Genomic DNA, 18,895 nt, shown 5'->3' with positions numbered 1-18,895 from the left:
AAGCCTTTGCTCTGCCCTGGTGCAGCTGGGGCTTGTGATGGCTTAATGATTTCAAGCCACTTAGATGCAAAGGGACAGATCTGTAGCAGGGAACCTCTGGCCAGTTGTCATTATCAGCTCCCCTGCAGTGCCATGTGGATGTGGATCACCCTAAGGGGAACCTGAGTGGAAATGCTAAAAGCAGAACATCAGATATGCTGATAGTACGATGGTAAGTTCCAGAGAAAATGGGAAAATCACTGCTCTTCCTACTATGCCCCAAGATTTTGAAGGTAGGAAATTAGAGGATATTAGTGGAGTTACAGGATACCTATTAATTGATGTTGCACTGCAGCTTGTGGGGGGCTCTCACAGCTTCTTTTTCTTCCTTTGTTCCTTTGTTGAGGGCCGTTATGTGCACCATTAGAAGGTTTTTGACCTGGGAGCACAGCAATAGAGGCTTCCGTACTGTGCTCAACCCATCTAGGATCTCACTGATGTGTTTCTCAGCGCTATTCTCTTCTGCTCTGTTGTGCAGTGGCACGTCAGAGCCTGCTGCTGCTCCTGGCAGTCTGTGCTACATTCTGACTTTCTCAGGGGACGATGCTACTTCTTCCTCTTTTCTCTGCTTAGCCTGTCCCCGAGCTCCTGTTGTGTTACACATGATCCACGGAGACACTGAGGAGAACAAAAACGTTGTGATAATCCTATGGTATGCCAAAGCTGAATTTGTTTCTGTTTGAAATGGGGCTTACGGGACAAAACAGGTTAGTCTGCTGTGGGAGGAGGAATAGGGGAAGGAGAGACTGAAGTGCACCTGTCCAGAACTAGAATTGCCTTCTTCCTAGTAGGGAAGAAGAGAAGCCATTTGCCTGGAGCCTCCTTACAGAGGATTGGCTTGCAGAAGGGCAACAAATGACTGAGCACTCGCTGCCCAGCAGACAGACTGGCCGCAAGAGCTGATAAGGAAAAATGTCAGTACTCAGCTGCCTGGCAGAGGAGCTAAGAACCTTTTACACTGCAGTCGTTTCAGTTTAAAAAGCTGGGAGGGTGTCTGTAAAAGCTGGTGATCTCATTTTTCATCCTTTGGCTATAATAATCCTTGGGAGGGAAAACTGCTTAAAACACGATGTGGGTGAGTTACACCGCTGTGATGTTCAGCCAATCATATGGCTTCATGCCCAATTTAAGTGTCCACTCTGTGTGCTTAGCTACTTCCTTTTGAGGCTGTGTATGTAGGTGTTCAAGGTTCTGTTCTCTGCTGGCTGATCTGGGAAGCATAGCCAGTGTCCTCAGAAGAGGTCACAAGTTTGCATGCAAATACTAGCTGCTGCTAGGTTGGTGTAGCTACAGCCTGCTGCAGCTTTTGTTGCTGAAGAAGTTCCGGTGACACTGTTACAATGTAAAATTAGGGATTTTGAGAATAAGTGTATTGTGTCCTGGCAGGGGATGCTAAAGGCAGGTTTCTTTAGATAAAGATACTTCAGAGCATTGCAAAATAAATAAATAAATCTGTTTTCCGGTTCATGTTGAAATAGATCTCTTGCTCAAATCCATCACTGTTAAATCCTAGAACACAAATTTGGATAGTGTGGCTGAGCTGAGGCAAGGGCTGCAGTTCTGTCTGTCTGCACAGCTGAGAAACTGCACTGCTGCTCCATTGGGAACAAACATGGATAATTTCCTGGCTAGCGTGAGAGGGCAGCCTGCAGATTGGACACGCAGCTTATTGCGGCGGGGGAGAAGTGACACATCTGGTTTGGCTTCAGCTTGCTCAGGAGCGGCACTGCTGGTGCTCTGCTGGAGCTGAGGGATGGAGGGACGTTTGGCCAGTTGGACCTTTGCTCTAAGGGTTTATTTGGTGTGTGTAATTGTCTCTGAAGGGCTCTGGGCGTCTGAAGCAGGATCTGAGGGTTGTTAATCCTGAAAACTCCAGGGTGCAGCTGTCCTCGTTTTCAGTGCAGGGTCTGCCTTAACAAGCACATTACGGAGACTACAGAGGTAGTCATGGATTTAAGGACTCCTGTTCACAGCGTTTTTGTTCCTTTCTTTGAGCAGCTTGAACAGAGAGAGACTGGTGCAGAATGTGCAGACACAGAAGACTGGTTGTTCTTTGAGCACCAATGTCGTTAAGAGCCCTACAACTTCTCTAGGAATGTGAGGGTCCCAAACTGTTGGGTATTTACCTGTGCAGTGTCCACAGTGACTGTGGACCTAGAGGATCTGATCAGTGCTCAGCCTAGAATTGAGTTCTTCTCCACATGCAGAGTCCCTACCTTGTCCTTAGGGAAGGAGCAGTGAGTGGGCTACGATGTGGTGCAATTCAGGTTCCAGGATTGATTTCAAGCAGCAGTGATATCTCGTCTTTCAAACTGAAGCAGGAAGAGAAAACGTGAACAAAGTTATTGCAGCAGATGCTTTCCCTGTTTCTCAGTGCATTCTGCTCCATACAGTGATGGTTACGCTTTCTTTTAGAAGTAGTGTCTCCTCACCGTGAGCAGCTTTCATGTTCACTGCATTCGATGTTCAGTGGTTTCCCTTCCTGCTGTGTGGCCACCTGCTGCCAGAGGCCTTTCTGCAGCATTCTGGAGAAAGCAGGAGAGGCATAGCACAAAAATCCAAAGCTTTGTGCTGCTTGTTATGGAAAATCCAGAGTTGTGCTGCTCTGCTTCCAGGCACCCCAGCTGTAAGCATGGCCCCGCAGGGCCAGGAGAGGTGGTTGCATGTAGTCATATGGCTGGGAAAGAGGTAAAATCGCGCTTATAGGTACTAAAGAGAGAAATGGCCCGCGAGGTGCTGTGCCAGAGAGGCAGGGCAGCTGTCTGCAGCCCAAAGCACCGACTGCGGGAGGCTGCACTTTTTGCTGTGGAGGCTTTGGTTACCTTGGAAACCTGTTTTTAGCTGGATCTCCGCTCCAGCAGAGAGCCTGTCTTTACCTGCTTCTTCCGTGTTTTCAAATGGTTGTTTTGCAGCACTGTACCTGACAGGAGCGGCTCCAGCTCCGGGTTGCTGTGGGATCCAGGCTCTGCCTTTGGTCGCAGGTGTCCAATGATGGGGTGATGATGGCATTGTGCAGTCTGTGCTGGGGCTCAAAAGTTACCAGTATTCTTGTTACCTGGACTTCACCTACTCCTATTCCATGGCCTTTACCTTTGGGCTGAGTTGAGGGCTCTGCTCTCTTATCTGCAGCAGGATTCTCTCAAGCTATGGTTGGTTTTCTTGCAGGCTAGTCACTAGTGTGTAGTAGTTGGGTGAACAATGATGGTGTAGTCACTACCATCTTCAAATCTATATTGACTAGAAATTGGAAGTTATGTTTAAACTTTATAAATCTGTGGTCAGTTTCTTTTGCCAGCTCAAATGCTGTGTTTCAAATCTGCTCCTTGCTGTGTCTCACTGACCTGTCAGCTTTCTCTTTCAGCATCCAAACTTTGCAGAATTTGCTTTCTATCACTCTTGTCTTTCTTGAGTCTCACAAACCATAGTGAATTCTGTGAGTCCTATTGATTCTGGTTGTTTGATGGCTGAAGATAGAATCTAGATATCTAAATGTCCCAAGCTCTTCCTGGGGCTGCTGAACTTTTTGCATTTTGTATTTTGATGTTCTTTCCTGGCTGCTGCAAGCCGTGAGCAGCAGAATGTTTTGTAGAAGTGCTGCCACAAACTGGAAAAGGCAAAGGTCTTTTAACTGTAGGAAAGGCAAAATCTCTTTTAACTGTAGGAAATCAGTAGATGCTGCTCCAATTCGTAGGTAATCAAGATGAAGAAGTCTCCTTAGCGTTCCAGCTTGACTTTGCAGGTCATCTAATTCAGGTACTTCAGGTCTAGAAACCTGTTGACTGCGGAGCAGAGAATACATTAACAATCATCTTTCAGTGCTGAGCAGATATCGTGGAGAAGAGAGTAGCTTTCCTTTTTGAAATTTTAAAGAACAGGAAGCAACAAGATGAAGAAATTTCCATTTCACTCCGGTGTATAGAGCACAGTTGCTCATTGTAAAGTCTGTGTGATTAAAGCTCTTTTAGCCAGCCTTTTTGTTAATTCCCGCTATCACTAACTGATACTGGGTGGTTACAGCAGGAGCCTTTGTTTTCCTTCTCAAGACAAGTGCGAACCAGATCTGTAGGCTTCCCGGCACAGCCCTAGATAGCTGACACAATAAAGTGCTGTATCCGTCCTTGTACTGCTGCAGCAGCTACAGAAAAGCAATGCTGTGGGTTCTTTTTGTTATTTTTTTGTCGTTTTAAAATCGCGTGTATCAACAGGAGTGACAGTTTGAGGCTGACTGCATACATCTTGTTGGTGATGTGTGAAGCAGAAAGGAGACGGTCGGATTCTCCAGCTCTAAGGCTCACTCGAAGATGTGGCAGGTAGAAAAAACAAAAAGTGGACTGAGCTAACAAGTGACTTACCTTGAGCCTGAGTGAATTTGATTAGGAAGTCAGTGAAGGAAAATAAATGTGGGGACACTAAAATAGCTGTCACTTACCTGCCCAGCCCAGAATTTTAGCAAGAAAATACCCAACCAACTCCATGTGTAGGCTGTTAAATTTAGGAAAAGTGAGCAGCTTGCATTTAGGTGAGTTGGTACTGGATAATGAAAATGCATCTGTATTTGAGTGACTTGCTGAGAATGAATTTGCTTTTAATTTTATTCAAAAAATACATATTTCCTCCTAGCTTTGATCAACTTGTTGAAGTTCCTCATGTCTAATGAAACCGTGTTGCTGGCTAAACACAACATCTTCACCCTTGCTCTTATGGTGAGTGCAGACAAAGCAAATCCCCTTCTTTTAAATAACTTAATTTTGAATGGATGTTAGGAAAGAATTTGAGATTTCTAGCATGGGAAGGAGATACTAGAACAAGGCAACAAAGCTGAGGAGTATCACTGGTTGGTTTTGCCAGGTATCCAGAAAGGGCAGTGCTTGGAGTCACTGGGGGCTCTTGTCACTGAAATCGACAAACCTGTGTGAGGAAGGAGTGTAATTCTCCAGATCTGCTAATGGTTTTTTTTTTCTTCCTGCCCTTTGTATACAAGACACCAGAGACCCCTTCTCCTGGCCATCAATATGACAGTGTTAAAGTTGCCTGTGTGTTTCTTCTGTACTGTAAGGAAGACAATAGAGCAACAAACTAATGTAATGCTGGCTAATGGAACCAAGAGCTGTTTCTTTAAAGGTTTTGAAGATAGCCTGTATTGTTTATTCCTGTAGCAGTGTAGCTTCTGTGGAAACATTCCTGTTGTAACCTCTTTTCATTCCTTTGTATAGGTTGTGAACCTGTTCAACATGTTCATCACCTACGGGGACACCTTCCTCCCCACTCCCAGCAGCTATGATGAGCTGTATTATGAAATCATTCGGATGCATCAGAATTTTGACAACCTTTATTCTATGGGTGAGTACCTCCTGGATGGTTGGCAATATTACTGAGTTGAAATGAGAGTGATGGAGGGGGTTGTTTGTCTGGTGTTTTCCGTCCACCTGCTGCTGATGCCTCTCTCCTTGAATGGATATAATTTATCTATTGGTGTGTTTGGTAAATTCAGAAATGAGAGGATAAATTTGTTAGAGGGGATAAATATTTTTAGCCAGAAAAAAAAAAATAGATGCAGCCCCATTACCTTTGTAGCATCTGCTTACTGTGATTCAAGAGTGCCAATTGAACCAACAAATTTATATATGGCATTAGGTGTTTCATACATTTTTGTGTGGTTGGATTGATTTACAGTATGCATCTGCCACATCTGTTAGCTTCAAGAAGGTCAGTACATGCTGCAGAAACAGCCAGCATAGACAAGTATTCAATGCAAGCAAGAATTTGGAAGAGAATTTGAGGAACTTCTAACAGGATGCTTGCTGTGCTAGGCAAATTGCATCTACTGCTGTCATTGCCAACATAAACCAAGAATACAGCCCTCACAAACCTGCTTGCAAGTAAATCACTGGACTGAGGAATGTGCTTGCTAGCTTAACAGGGAGAGGCTGCCATCCTTCAGATGGAGAGAGACATGCTGGAATGCCACCAAGTGAAATCCAGCAGGGAAAAGAGGAACAAAGGAGAGCAAGGAGTTCCTGGAGGCAAAACCAGGCATTGTGTGTGTACAGAGGAGCCAGTAACCAGAGGTGGCTGCAGCAAGGCTGATGTAGTGCCTGCTTGCTTGAAGCTGTGAAGAAAAAGCTGTGTTCTTTTGCTTGCTTTGTTCTAGAAGGACTTTTCTTCCATGCTGTCTCTACTCCTTTCTCACTGTGATCACCCATCCAGCAACAAGAGTTACTATAAGCATGTAAGGGAAGTCGAAGGGCAGTGGGACAGAGGTAGTTAGCTGCAGCATTCTTCTGGCTTGGCAGTTGTCCACACCAAAATAAACGGGGCCACATACTCCCTGCAATTTCCAGCAAAATGAACTGCCTTTTTGTATAAACTTCCTACAATTTTCATCCTTTATACAAGGGATCAGGTGGCCATTTCTGTTCTTTGAGCACAAAAGATTTTTTGCTAGCTGATTTCCTGCTCACAAAATTGCAGCTAGTAAGATGAGGTGGTTTCACCAGCCAGTGGCATTTTCAAACCGGTCCCCTGTGGAAGCTGAAGGAAAGCGAAATGGAAGAATAATGCCCTCAAATACAGTGGGGCTGTAGAGGCACAGCTGACCCGTGTGGACATTTCACATATCATGTGACTACTTTCCATCCTGACACACAGAACAAATTCCTTTGAATTAACATCCGAGATGGATGCAGAGTTTCCATTCAGGCGTTACTTCAGATACTGAAGTGCAGCACCTTCTGTTTGACAAAATCAGTATTTGGAGCTGACATCTTGTTGTTTTTTTTTTTTTTCTTTTTTCTGCACATGGCACAAAACTGTAGCAGAGGAAAGTGAGAAGACAGCACTGTCTAAGCTGGTGAAAGCCACAGTTTAGCCAGGTGCCTAACAGCTTCCCTTAGCTTTGTTAACGCTCTTAGTGGGACTACAGGCAACCTTCTATCCCTTAGTCTTTGGACATTTGTTAGCACAGATCAGCTCTATCCTTCAGGGTGTTGTTTGTTGGTTTTTTGTTGGTTTTTTTTTTTTTTTTGTGAAAGTAGTTGAAATTTTGTACATTGGGAAATGCTTTTATTTATATATAAAACTTATTTTTCTTTTTGTGAATCTCAACTGTATCCAGATGTGCAAAGACTGAGAGCTCCTCTTATGCAGTAATAAGCATGAGTGTGCAGCCACTGTGCTTTCAGATTCACTTCTTGCATTTGTGTTTCTAGATGATCCTATATTTGAATGAAGTGCTATTCTGTCACTTCTAACCCTAGAAAACTTTGTATATAAATTCATAGTGAATTCATTTCTATTCAGGTAAACAGAAAAATGATCCACACTTGCTGCTGTTTTACTGTTTTGGTGCTTAACAAAAGATGTGCAGGTAACTGCCACCATAGAAACACTGCAGGCTCTGACCTAAGTAAATATTTTGGGTGTTCTGGCAGTAAAAAAAAAATTGATTCCCTTGAAGTTCTTCCTCCTGCAGAATGTTTTCATATCTGCTCCCAAGTCTGTCAGAGACCATCTGTGCAACTGAGCAACACATTCATTCCTACAGGGAGAGTTTTTTTTCCCTAGGCTAGTGTGTAATTTTTCTCTATGATTCAAGATAAACATGGAAGTAAAGAACCCATTGCTCTTTGGTTAGGTTTAAATTAAAGGGTGTAGCTCAAGTGGTACCTTACATAAGTAGGAGTTGGAGAATAGCAGTGTGTGAAATAAAAGGTATCACAGGTTTGGGATGCTGTCCTATTTCTGAGTGAGAGCAACTTTAATATGTGGTGATGAAATAAATCAGGAAGGTGGAGTCTCTGTTCCCTCTCCTTCCTGCCTCCCAGGTGTCCTGGTGTGCTGTATGCCTCTTCTGTGTTCCTTAATTTCCTTTAAAGCCTATTTAAGAAAATAAATAAAATCTGCTTTGCTGTACAGATGGTCACAAGGATGACCTTTGTTCTGATACGATTTGTAGGTTGCCATCTCACCAAAGCAGATTTTAGGTGTTTTGGAGTAGAAAATGGCCAATATTACTAACTGTCTTTTCCTTTCAGTTCTCAGGATTTCTACCAATGCTGGTCAGTGGAAAGAGCCTGCAAGCAAAGTGACACATGCATTAGTCAATATTAGGTAAGGAGTAGAAGTTAATAACCATTTTAGAGATTTTGGGCTTGTGTGACTACATTCTTATAATGACATTTGTTGTATTGAACCTGGTTTTGAATTTGTTTGCTTTGTTGGGCAAAATTGCTGCTCTGAGCAGGGCCCACTGGGATAAAAGAGGGTCACCAGACTTTGACTGTCCTTTTCCTAATGATTCTCTTCTGTAGACTGAATACCTTGAGAGCATAATGTAAGCTATAATGAATTAATCCTCACAGCATCCCTGGGAGAAGTTATGCAGTAGGGAACAATGCTACGCTGTCAGGACAATTGTGGTCCTAATGGATTTCTGTTGTGTGATTCTATTGCAATTCCATGAAGGTATGAAGAGGGGACTATGAGGCAGCTGTAATGAGCAGATTCTAAGCCTCTCTTAAAATTACAGGATTTTTGTGCATGTTTAAAGCTGATCACTCAGAGACGTTTTACTATTTATTTAAAACTCCTTTTCGTTCAGAAGTGGAAGTTATGCTCTACTTGTAAGGCTAGGGAATATCTGAGGTGTTCTTGTGCTCTTTTCCTCTGTGGCAGCATTAATTTTGCATCTTCTGAAGCCACTTGTAGTGATGAAGCTGGAGCGTGGGGTGCTGGGACAAATGGCTCATAGATCTGATTGATTGGAAAATGGAGAAAAGAGAAAAAATGTACTTTTGAGTCTGGCTTGTAAACAAAGCAGAAAAGAAATGAGTATTTATACCAGAAAGCATCTGCCCATCGCTGCCTTCTCATCTCCTAGATGATCTTTCCATGAGGTGTGCAGCCTTTCTGTGTAACACCAGGGAGCTTAGTACTGCTGTGTTGTTAATGCTTGTCATTTTCCTCACTCCAAGAGAGGTTGTGTAGTGCAGGCTCTCTGAGGGCGTCTTTCAAGTCAGTCAGCATCTATAAACCACCTTAAAGGTTCCCCTAGTAAGTCTGTAAGCTTAATAACATCACATGTGTTTCCGGGTGATTTATTTTTTTCCAGTCTTTATTTTTATTTTTTTGTAACCAGACGTAAATGAGTGCTTGTGGGCAGATAATGCACCCTGAATGAAGCAGCAGAACAGATAGCTGTTGGCAAAGTAATGTCATTTAGTGTGACACAGTATCTGCCATGGGAATTCTCTGCGTACACGGGGAAAGAAGTCTAAACTGGGAAGAGATTTAAAAAATAAAATGGTAAGAACAACAAAAAACAGCCCAGCAAGTGATCATGGAAGGTTTGCACTCACCTCTGCTTTGTGCAGCTAAGATTTTATGATTTACTGTCAGCTTCACAGCTGGTTTGGTAAGGATCATCATGTAACTGAGGAGGGTTACAGCCCAAAAAACTGGCGTTGTGGCAGCCCTCCCTGGACACCTTGCCTTAGACATGCTCAGTGCATGGTGCTGCCTGGAACCAGCGGAGCCTCTAACATCTTTCTCTTGTAGACTCCTTTGCTCTGCCTCACTACTTATGGATATTAAAATTTCATCTGGTCTTTCACTTGCCTTTGATGCTTTCATAAGTGACTAATTTTGTCAGGGAGATTAGGCAAGGTCTTCATTAGAGATAACTCGAGACCTGGAGAGGAATTAGGCTTTAGAGAAGTTAGCCTGTTTGACTTATCTCCTTTCCTACCTCTCTACCCCTTAAGGAAATAAAATAAAATAAAATACTGCTTGATTTTTCACTTCTCATGTTAAATAATTAAAAATGTAAAAGGTTCTTTAAATGAGTGTATTTTAGAGCAGCCAGTTCTTGGAAGATGAAGGAATTCAAAGGTGCTCTACTTGTGTGGAGACGAAAAAAAGGAAAATATGTATGAAATCAGGGGCTTGTGATGATGCAATGTTTCTTTTTCGCTTGAAGACTGAATTCAGGTGTTTGAAAGTTGCAGATCATGCAGCAGAAAAACGGAAGACAATTCCTCCAGGAATGCCTAAAGCCTTTCAAGGTCTGAAGCTTTCTGCACCCTGTTGGGAAAAACATTTTGTCCTGGCCTGTTGGCTGCAGCAGTGTCCTTAGGCAGACTTTGTACCCAGGCTGTGTGCTTCTGCTGCAGCTGGGCCAGGAGCACACACTGGAGCCCTGTGCACACACACACATTTAGGGCTCTGTGTTGCACACCAAGATGCTGCAAGCCCAAATCAGCCAAGAGAAACAGGGAGTGAGGATGCTTGAGAAGAATGAACCCTACAAGGCTGTCAGGCTCATGGATTTGTTGGAGAAACAGAGCATGTTAACGCATGACAATGTTATCATAGATTTATTTATGCATCGTTAAAGGCATGCAGGTTTGAACCTGATGTAGCTTCTCACTGAATGGCCTCTTGGTTATGCCCCTTTGGTTTCCTCCTAGGGTGGGATTAGCATACAGTTTCTTACTTGATGCCTTCACCACAAAGGCTGACTTTAGGTGAATCCTTCTCACATTGGATTTCTTCTCCTCGGCACGTTCCGTTGCTCTGGAAGGTTTTTATAAGCAATGATTACCTGTTGTTTGCTGCACCAGCGCAGTGCAAAGTCACGCTTTGGTTCGCTTACCTGATTTTTCTGGTCCTCACTCCAGTAAGAGCAATCATCAATGTTCTGCTTATTGAGAGTGGTGGGCGGTATTCCTGTGTTATCTCCATGTCTTTCTGGGTGTGCTTCATGATTTCTGTGCAACTTGAAGAAAATGGAAATGTGAAGAAGACAGAGTAATAACCTCGTTTGGCTGAAATCTTGCATACCACACTGGAATTAGTGATCTGTGTTGCTCTCTTATACCATAATTGTGCTTAATCTTCTATCTGTTTCTGCTTTACATAAATAATTGAGATATGATGGACTGCAAGATATGGCTGTAGCACAGAGGGAGCTGAAATGAGAAGCTCTGGCAATTAGGGCTCTGAAAACTCACCTTCTCACCTCTGAGGAAGTAAGGAACTTTTGATATGAGTAATTTTTTTGAAGCTAATGAGCCTCTTTAAGATAATATTGTGCAGGTTTGCATTTAATGAGAATGTTATTAATGCAAAGTTCAAAGGGGCACCTTCTGACTGCTTACTCAGTGAGGAAGGTGGCAGCTGAAGCCTCGTATACTTTTAATAGACTTTCTCCTGATCCATAATTTTTTCAAAGTGAATAAATAGATTGACTTGGTGGTTAATAGACTGAATTCCCCATTGTTTGAAATTGGGTCCTGTTGTCATTTTTAAAGCAGCTGTATTTTTCTCTTTTCTCTCTCAAAAACTTTTAACAACCAGAGATTACCTTTGCAGTATGGAGTAGGTAATAGATTTCTTTTTTTCCTCAAGCATTTTTTATATGTGCTGTTGTAGCATCCCCTGCAATCCTCGCTTGGCTGCTTTCATTCACTTTCCCATCTTGCAGCTTCTTCTGTTCCACATGAGCCACCCGGTGTGATGTTCCCTTTGCACAGGAGGGGCTCTTTTCCCATGACTGCTTTCAGGGTCATAAAGGAGAGGCTGGGGATTTTGAGGAGCACTTGAAGCATTGCATGAATGTGTATGAAATGGTTATGCTTGCTGCAGAAGAACTCTGAAAGAGCATTTACAATTACACTTAGGTGAAAGAAGGCCAAATTGGGCTGTGCTCATTTGTTGTAAGTTACCTGGAATCCCTGCTGCAGTGCTGTACCTCATGTTAAATTACCTGCACTCTGTACATCTGCGCTTACTGAAAACCTGATAGAGGAGGCAGCTCCATTCAGAGATCCATTAAAGACTGAGCAGCAGCAGGCAGGTATCATCCCTACAGCATTGGCCTGCTTTGCAGCAAGGGGTGTATGGGGAGACAGAGAGCTAAGTGCTGCTGACCCAGCCACAGAGTGGGTGGCCGTAGCGCTTATGAGGCTGTGTGAACAGGAGTGTGCTTCTGTACACAGTGGAGGCCTATGGATTACAGTCTGCTGAGGGTGTGTTTTAAGATGTACCCCCTTCTCCCTGCCCTTCTTTCTCTCTCACAACCGTGCATTTCTCTGAGGTACAGCACCAGCTTTGCTCGAGGTGCTCAGTTGTTCGTCCCTTCAGCAGCATTTTCTGGTGGCACCGTGCTGCTGCCTGAGCACCTGGAAGGCGGACGGCAGGACTGCTGGGCTCGGAGCCTGCGGTGCTGACAGCAGAGGGTGCTCCAGCCTCCAGGTTAGCTCAGCCTCATCTGGAGCTTTGCTTAAACGCCACTGTGAGAGCTGCCACTGGTGGAATAACAGCTCCATTAAATTGTTCACTGAGGTGTGCTTAATGGTAATGACCTCTGACATGCTGTCACTGCTAATCAGTCGGGCTGAGCTCAGATCAGGGGTTGGTACAAGACAGTTAACAAATGAGAAAAGTGAGGAAAAAAAGGCAGTGAAAGCCAAAGAGAAACTCATAAACATATTTTATTGGTACTTTAAATCTAAATATAATCTTGCTGAGGTTAAGGATCAAATTCTTACTAAAAATTCCGTAAGAGAAATTTCAAGATACTTGCACTTAATTGAAGAATTAATTTGTCACATTTTTCAAGTGATGGTCTGAAGAAATGATCCTAAATAAGGATTCTGGATTGATTTTAGATGGTTTTGTTTTGTTTTGTTTTGTTTTGTTTTTTTTTTTTTTTTAGTGATCTGTAATCACTCCTAACTGAAGGAGCAATGTTCTTCTTGTTGTTTCCCAGGTTTGCTTTGCATGCTTTTTTCTTTTTTTTCTGCACAGGGATGCTGGCACAGCAGAGTGGTTCCTGGGATAGCACGGCAGCTGTGGAGGAGTGTTGGTTGCTCAGAATTCAGCTGCTGCTTGTTTTTCACCTGACCTTGCAGTCTCTGGAAGTTTAATCTGGGAGCAACAGATTTTGATGTGGACAGGTTATGGCATTAGCTGGCATCTTGACAAAGAACAGGAGTTGTTTCAAAGGCAAAGACCTCATTGGAAGGCCAGTGTGACCAGCAGTGCACTAATGGGAGAACAAAAAAAGAAGCGTTGCTGTCCCAGGCTGCATTGTTTCATCTTTGCTTAGCACTCTACCCATGCTGCCAGTATTTTCATTAACTTTAAGGGTTTTTCTCCAATTGTGTAACTTGAATGTTTCAATACAAAGCTTTGCAATAACTGATTTCTTGTCAAGGCAGTGGTGTTAGCTTTAAGCTATTGCTCTTTATTTACTCGCTGATTCATCTCTGTGTGCTTTGCTGATAGAGCTCTAGCCAATTTCATTCTGCTATAATTTTCCTTCATTCTTTCTCATTCATGCGGTGGCTTAATTAAATGTTGTCTCTGCCACTGGTCCAAATCCAGAGAGCAAATCTGTGCACGGAGTGACATTGTATGGACCAATTCCACAGCATGGCAGCACGGCTCTGTGAGTCAGGTGCATCCCAGGTCACCTTCCCCCTTTTTGCCAATAACTTCCATTGCAGTTTGAGAGGTGACTCTTAGTGTCAGGTCTGTTTTCTCTTGGCTTAATACATGTTTTTCTCCAGTGGATTTTGGGCAGGATTAACTCTTCTCTTTGTGGTACCTGAAGGTTTCTAGAGCTGATGCACATTTGAGCAGATCTGTTTGTATTGCCTTTACCTGAGATGCCACAGCTTGGTTTCTTCAACACACTTGAAACCTATGCTGCAGCATGGGGTAAACACCAAGTGGAGATGGTTCCCAGGGTGCAGCCTTGCTTCCCTGGCTTTCTCAGTCTTACATGTTGGCTGCTTTCATCACTGTTCTTCAGGGTTAGTCAATAGGTCACCCTTCTGAGAGGGAACATGCAAAGGGTCTGCTTCTGTACTTCAGCTACTGTGCAAGGACTGCCTGTAGCTGTGTCTGTGCAATGGAGGGCTGTTTCTTGGGCAGAAAGGAAACCCTCCTGTACACAGCTGCTGCATGGCAGTCTCTTCTAACTCTTCTGAAGTTCAGCAAATATCTTAGCTGGTACTGTTCTCCTAAGGTGAGCATCTCTCTGCAAAGTTTACTCACCTGTAAGCTTTCATCTTTCTGTAGGCTCCTTAGCTGAGTTTATTGGGAAATGTTATCTCTGTTACTGAGGTATTGCTTCCAAGATTTCATCTGCTTTGTATCAAATGCAACTGCCCTGTGAATAGGGGAAATTTGTCTGCAGATCCTCTTTGCTGGATTCATGTGTGTGGAGTGCAAACTTGTAAGATGGAGTTCGTTAAACTACTAGCAGATTTTTCTTGATGGCTTAGTATTAAGAATATTCAGCTTTGGAAATATGTTTGGCACACAGTTTTCAGCTTTTGTGCTAGTGAATTCAGGGTCTGGAGCTTGGTGAGAGCAGTCACGAGAGGGAAGACGTGAAAGGCACTTACCAGTGCAGTTGTGATCTCCTGTTTGATTAAGGTGAGTTAATATGCACTGTGGTGTGAAGCAGTGTGGCACCACACAAGAGTTCTGTTGTCTTTTGTTTACCAAATACGTTTCGCTGAAGAAACATAAAAATACTGGGAAGCACACATTAGCACTGGCAGTGCTGCTGATTTATCTTGGAGGTGGACATAATGTTGGTCAGAAGTTATTTCTTGCCTCATTTGTTTGCAGATACCTTGGTCTTGAATTCCCTTGCTGAGTAGAGGCACATTTTGTGCGAGCTCAATAATACATTAAAGCATATGCTGTGAAGTTAGAATGCATTTATTTAGGAACATGTATTTATTTATTTATTTATGCATATTTATTTATATATATATATTTTTATTTATTTATTTATTTATTTTGCTGCAGTACAAAATCTGAAAAGATCTGCAGGTTTCTCTCTTTAAATGGTTGTATTGTTTCATTCTGCTTATAAAAACAGCCTTTATTATTTCTCTGGTATTGCAGCTGGCCTGAGTTCAAATCCAACTGACAGATTTCAGCTTGACATCTTTGTTGGTAGCCCTCTTGCAGCCAAGAAGCAAGAAAAGAAAAGCTTTAGCAACCACCTTCTCTTGGCCCCCAAAATTGGCCCTACTGGAACATGACTGAAGCACGGTTTGAAACAGCTGCTTGTAGTTTGTCAGAATTTCACCCATGCTGTTCTTATTCTTTGGGTAAATATAAGGGACGCTGATCTCCACTGGTCTCAAGTCTAGCTTTCTAGATTTGCTTTAATGGAAAGAGAATATTAAGCAGCTTTCTTCATAACCCAAACAATGTAAAATCATTGTGAGCTTAAATAACACCTCTATCCCTTGGAAAATGATGTAGAATAATGCTACTTTACTCTTTCTGTTTAAAAGAAATCTGTTGCTCACAGCAGCAGCCAGAATTATTATTCCCTTCGCAAATCTGGGCTGTGGGATGTGTATTTAGAAGAAAAGCTTTTAAAAATCCAGTAACATGTATTTCTTGTTATCTTCTACTAGTGGGGGGCCTCAAATTTGTTGGTTTTTTTCCTCTAGAAATGTAAACGTCCTATTCTCTTAATTCTTCCTTTAGGACTAAATTGACAAAGTACCTGCTTATGCAGTACACCTGTTTGTTAGGCAAAGGCAGTACCTACCTTCAGCTAAATGCAAGGATAATACGCTGTTGGCATGACTGCAGAGCTGCAGTCTCTTTGAGGACTGCACCAGAATCTGGAGCTCCATTCCCAGGGAACTGTGAGAGGAGGGCACCTTATTTAGAAGTCTTTGTTCATTAAGAGAAACATACATCCTAGCATTCAAAGTTAAAATGCTGATTTAGGAGCTCTTCCTACTGAAGGCAGGGAGCACTGTGTCACCTTAGCAGCACGGGAGCTTTGCAGCCATCAGTAAATACCAGTTGGTGTTGTTGAGGCTATGCCTATAGCAAGGTAAAAGTGCAATGCCAGCTGGAGTGGGAAAAAGGGAAAGCTTGACTGAGTTGTGATTTCTTTCCTCCAAAATGTAAAAATATTTTGGGCTCAGATTCGTGTACATCCAGTCAGAGACTGTAAGAAACATCCAGGGTTCAGGTTGTCTAAATTCCACTGGCTGGAGTCAGGATAACTGGGAGAAAGCCCCTGTTGGGGAGTGCAAGGTATTGCTATTTCTATTTTTTATTACTTTTTTTCCCCTAACTCATGTAGCTGGAAATGTAATTCAGAAAATGATGGGGCAGTGCTTCTGAGGGAGCCGTGTCTCCCTCAGCTTTGAGGCAGGACTTGAGGGAAGCTCGTCCCATTGCCTGTCTCAGGGGCAACTAGCTGGGAAGGTTTGGCAGTCACAGTGCCCACGTGCCTGACAGTTCCTCAGCTGTCAAAGCCAAACAGATGAAGATAATGATGGTCCAATGAGAATCACCTGTGATGGGCATCAGAATTTTGATATCTCAGACTAATGAGGCTTTAGTTGAAAGATGTTACTCTGGGGGCAAAAACTGCCATGGTGTGCTTTGTCCAACTGTGTTCTGTGATCCGTGGGATGCTGGTATGTACTGATCACGTGGCTGAACAGGAGGGCTCACCTGCCATTCATTGCTGCTAGCAATTATTGCAAGCTGTGTTTTGCTAGTAAGAGTGGGCTCTGCCTGGAGTTTCAGTTGAAGTGCTGGGCTTGAGACTTGGCAGTGTGTCTCAAGCAGAAGGCCGCTGATGTGTTGTAGGGGACCTTGTCACGTTGGATTTCGGTTTGATAAGGCATAAAAACAATTTGTTTTGTATGTGCCTTATTTTGAGGATGGTCAAATATGGAGCGACCTGAAAAACTCCCTGGCAGTTCTTTTGTCTGACTTTGCTGGAAGACTTTGAGAGCCCAAAAGCTTTGTCGTCTTGCTGCGTTAATGATTAATTAGGTCATCATTTTGTATTAATTACAGTGACATTTTTCTTCTCATCTTATGGATTATGGAGTGGAAAGCAATGCAACCTTTTGTGCCCAAGTGAGAGATAATTTCAAACTTTAGAACACTGAATTTCAGGTGTCTTTGGGCACTGTGAAAAAAACACTTCTATAGAAGATGTAGCTGGGATGTGCTCTGAGGGCAGGAGAAACGCCTTTTATTCTAAAGAAACTTGTGATGTTGCCAAGACTTTGGATGAGAAACTTTACACTGGATCCTTTTTCCCAAAGGTTGTGTTGTGCTAATTAACGTAGAACTCTTGCTGCTGGCAGAGGAGGTGTGAATACATGCAACTTCCACAGTGCCCTTCATGGGGTGTTTTGAGCAGGTTGTATAAATACTCAAAGCCTAATTGCCTTTGCTTTTTAAAAGAAAATATTTAATGCTTTCCTTATAATTTTTCAATGCTCCTTGCTTTGGAATTTGGAGCCAAAAAGCCAGACAGCTCCAAGATCTTAAGTTTGACCATAAAATAAAATAGAGTGTGGTCCTGGAGGTGCTTCCCCAACTTTTCACAAAATAAGTGATCTGTAAGTGGAAGAGTTTGAGCAAAGCAATCACCATCTTTGGAGTTATTCATACCTTGTGTGGACAAAGCTATGAGCAGCCTGGTGTTGGACCAGATAACATCCAGAGGTCCCTTCCAACCTGTCCATTCTGTGGTTCTGCAGAGAGCAGCCTCTTTCCTGCCTGGACAGATGTGAGAGAAGGAAGAAAGCTAATTTTGTTTGGCTTCTCAGTGCTATGTATTTACTCTGGATCCAGCAGTTAAAAATGCTGAATAGAGCAGTTCTTTAAATCAAGAGGAGCTTGTGGTGCTCAGCATCTACTTTCTTTCTCTGTAAGGGGTAAAAGCCAGAGGACTCGCAGTGTGTGTGGCTGCAGATGCCCAGTGTTGTCTGCTGGCTGTGAGCTTGTCAGCCAACTGGGCCCTGCTGGTGAGGTCTGACTATGCAACTCAGTCATTTGTGAGAAGAAACTATTCCAGTATGATTAATGCTGTGGTTGATGATGAGGACAGAAAGCACTTCTTTGAATAATGCCTATAATGGCATATTCCCCTGTGTGTGTGCTTAAAGGAAAAGCCTATGGTTATATGAAATTGAGGGCATTTTGAGAGGCAGTTAATGACAAGTGAAAATGATAGCTAGGGTAGATTAATTGTTAAATGAATTGTGCCTGTGCTTGCTGTCATTTTAATGTGGTATCAGTCTAATTATAAGTATGATGTTATATAGCAGGAAGGCATCAGGAAACAATTCTATGCATTTGTCGTCAGGCCAGAAGAGTTTAAAGGCTTGGCCATAAGGAAGTATTTTGGGGTTTTTTGTTCTCTTTTTTTTTTTTTTTTTTTTTTTTTTTTTAAGTGTAACTTTTTTTTGTTTTGTTTTTTTTTTTTTTTTTTTTTTATAATCTAGAGTAACCAAATTTGTATTTTGAATAATTTTGTATTAATAAGTCCTTCCCCAAACCTTCCTGACAATGTGGTAAAGCAATCTTTACTCATAATCAGTTTAATATGAGTTTTGAGTTGTGTTTCAGGCCAAATGATCTAGTCTCAATCAGAAAACAACTCATGGGTTTCTTTTTTTATCTTTTTCTCCACTGTGCTTTATCTCCACTACTCTTTATTTAGCTTTGATTTGGCATGGAGCTACTTTACATTCATGCCTGCAACCTGAGCTGGGCATGAAGGAAATTAGCAGGATGGAAGGGGGCTGAAGGCAGCCAGGCATAGGTCTCTTCTCATCATTAGTCTGCTGCTGGCAGCACAACTCCAGACAGAGGAAATCCATCTTCTGAATGGACTTGGGGTGGCAGTGGGGCAGAAGCTGCATACTTCTAGCAGTCTTTTTCACGTACACTCTTTAGTTATGGCTGAGTTGAGTGAATGCTGTGAGGTTTTCAGATCATGTGAAATGTTGCCGTATGTCTCTTGGTAGAGTTTAGCAGTCTGTAAGATGGCTTA

At 42.8% G+C, this 18,895-nt stretch overlaps 1 protein-coding gene across 2 annotated transcripts in view; it reads left to right on the top strand.

Annotated features, from left to right (window-relative positions):
- The window catches only part of ARMH3 (armadillo like helical domain containing 3), a 108,107-nt gene that overhangs the window by 42,901 nt on the left and 46,311 nt on the right, over nucleotides 1-18,895 (top strand). For both annotated transcript variants that reach the window (XM_042817815.1, XM_042817814.1), the window contains 3 exons: nucleotides 4,660-4,742; nucleotides 5,253-5,379; nucleotides 8,073-8,148. In XM_042817815.1, the coding sequence (XP_042673749.1) occupies nucleotides 4,660-4,742; nucleotides 5,253-5,379; nucleotides 8,073-8,148 (286 nt within the window). The remainder of the gene's footprint in view (nucleotides 1-4,659; nucleotides 4,743-5,252; nucleotides 5,380-8,072; nucleotides 8,149-18,895) is intronic.

This window comes from Centrocercus urophasianus, unplaced genomic scaffold (genome assembly GCF_019232065.1).
Source record: "Centrocercus urophasianus isolate 14NV4802_14NV808 unplaced genomic scaffold, USGS_Curo_1.0 seq_17, whole genome shotgun sequence".
NCBI lineage: Eukaryota > Metazoa > Chordata > Aves > Galliformes > Phasianidae > Centrocercus > Centrocercus urophasianus.
Note: the sequence above shows the minus strand (reverse complement) of the source record. Positions and strands in the feature narration are given on the sequence as shown.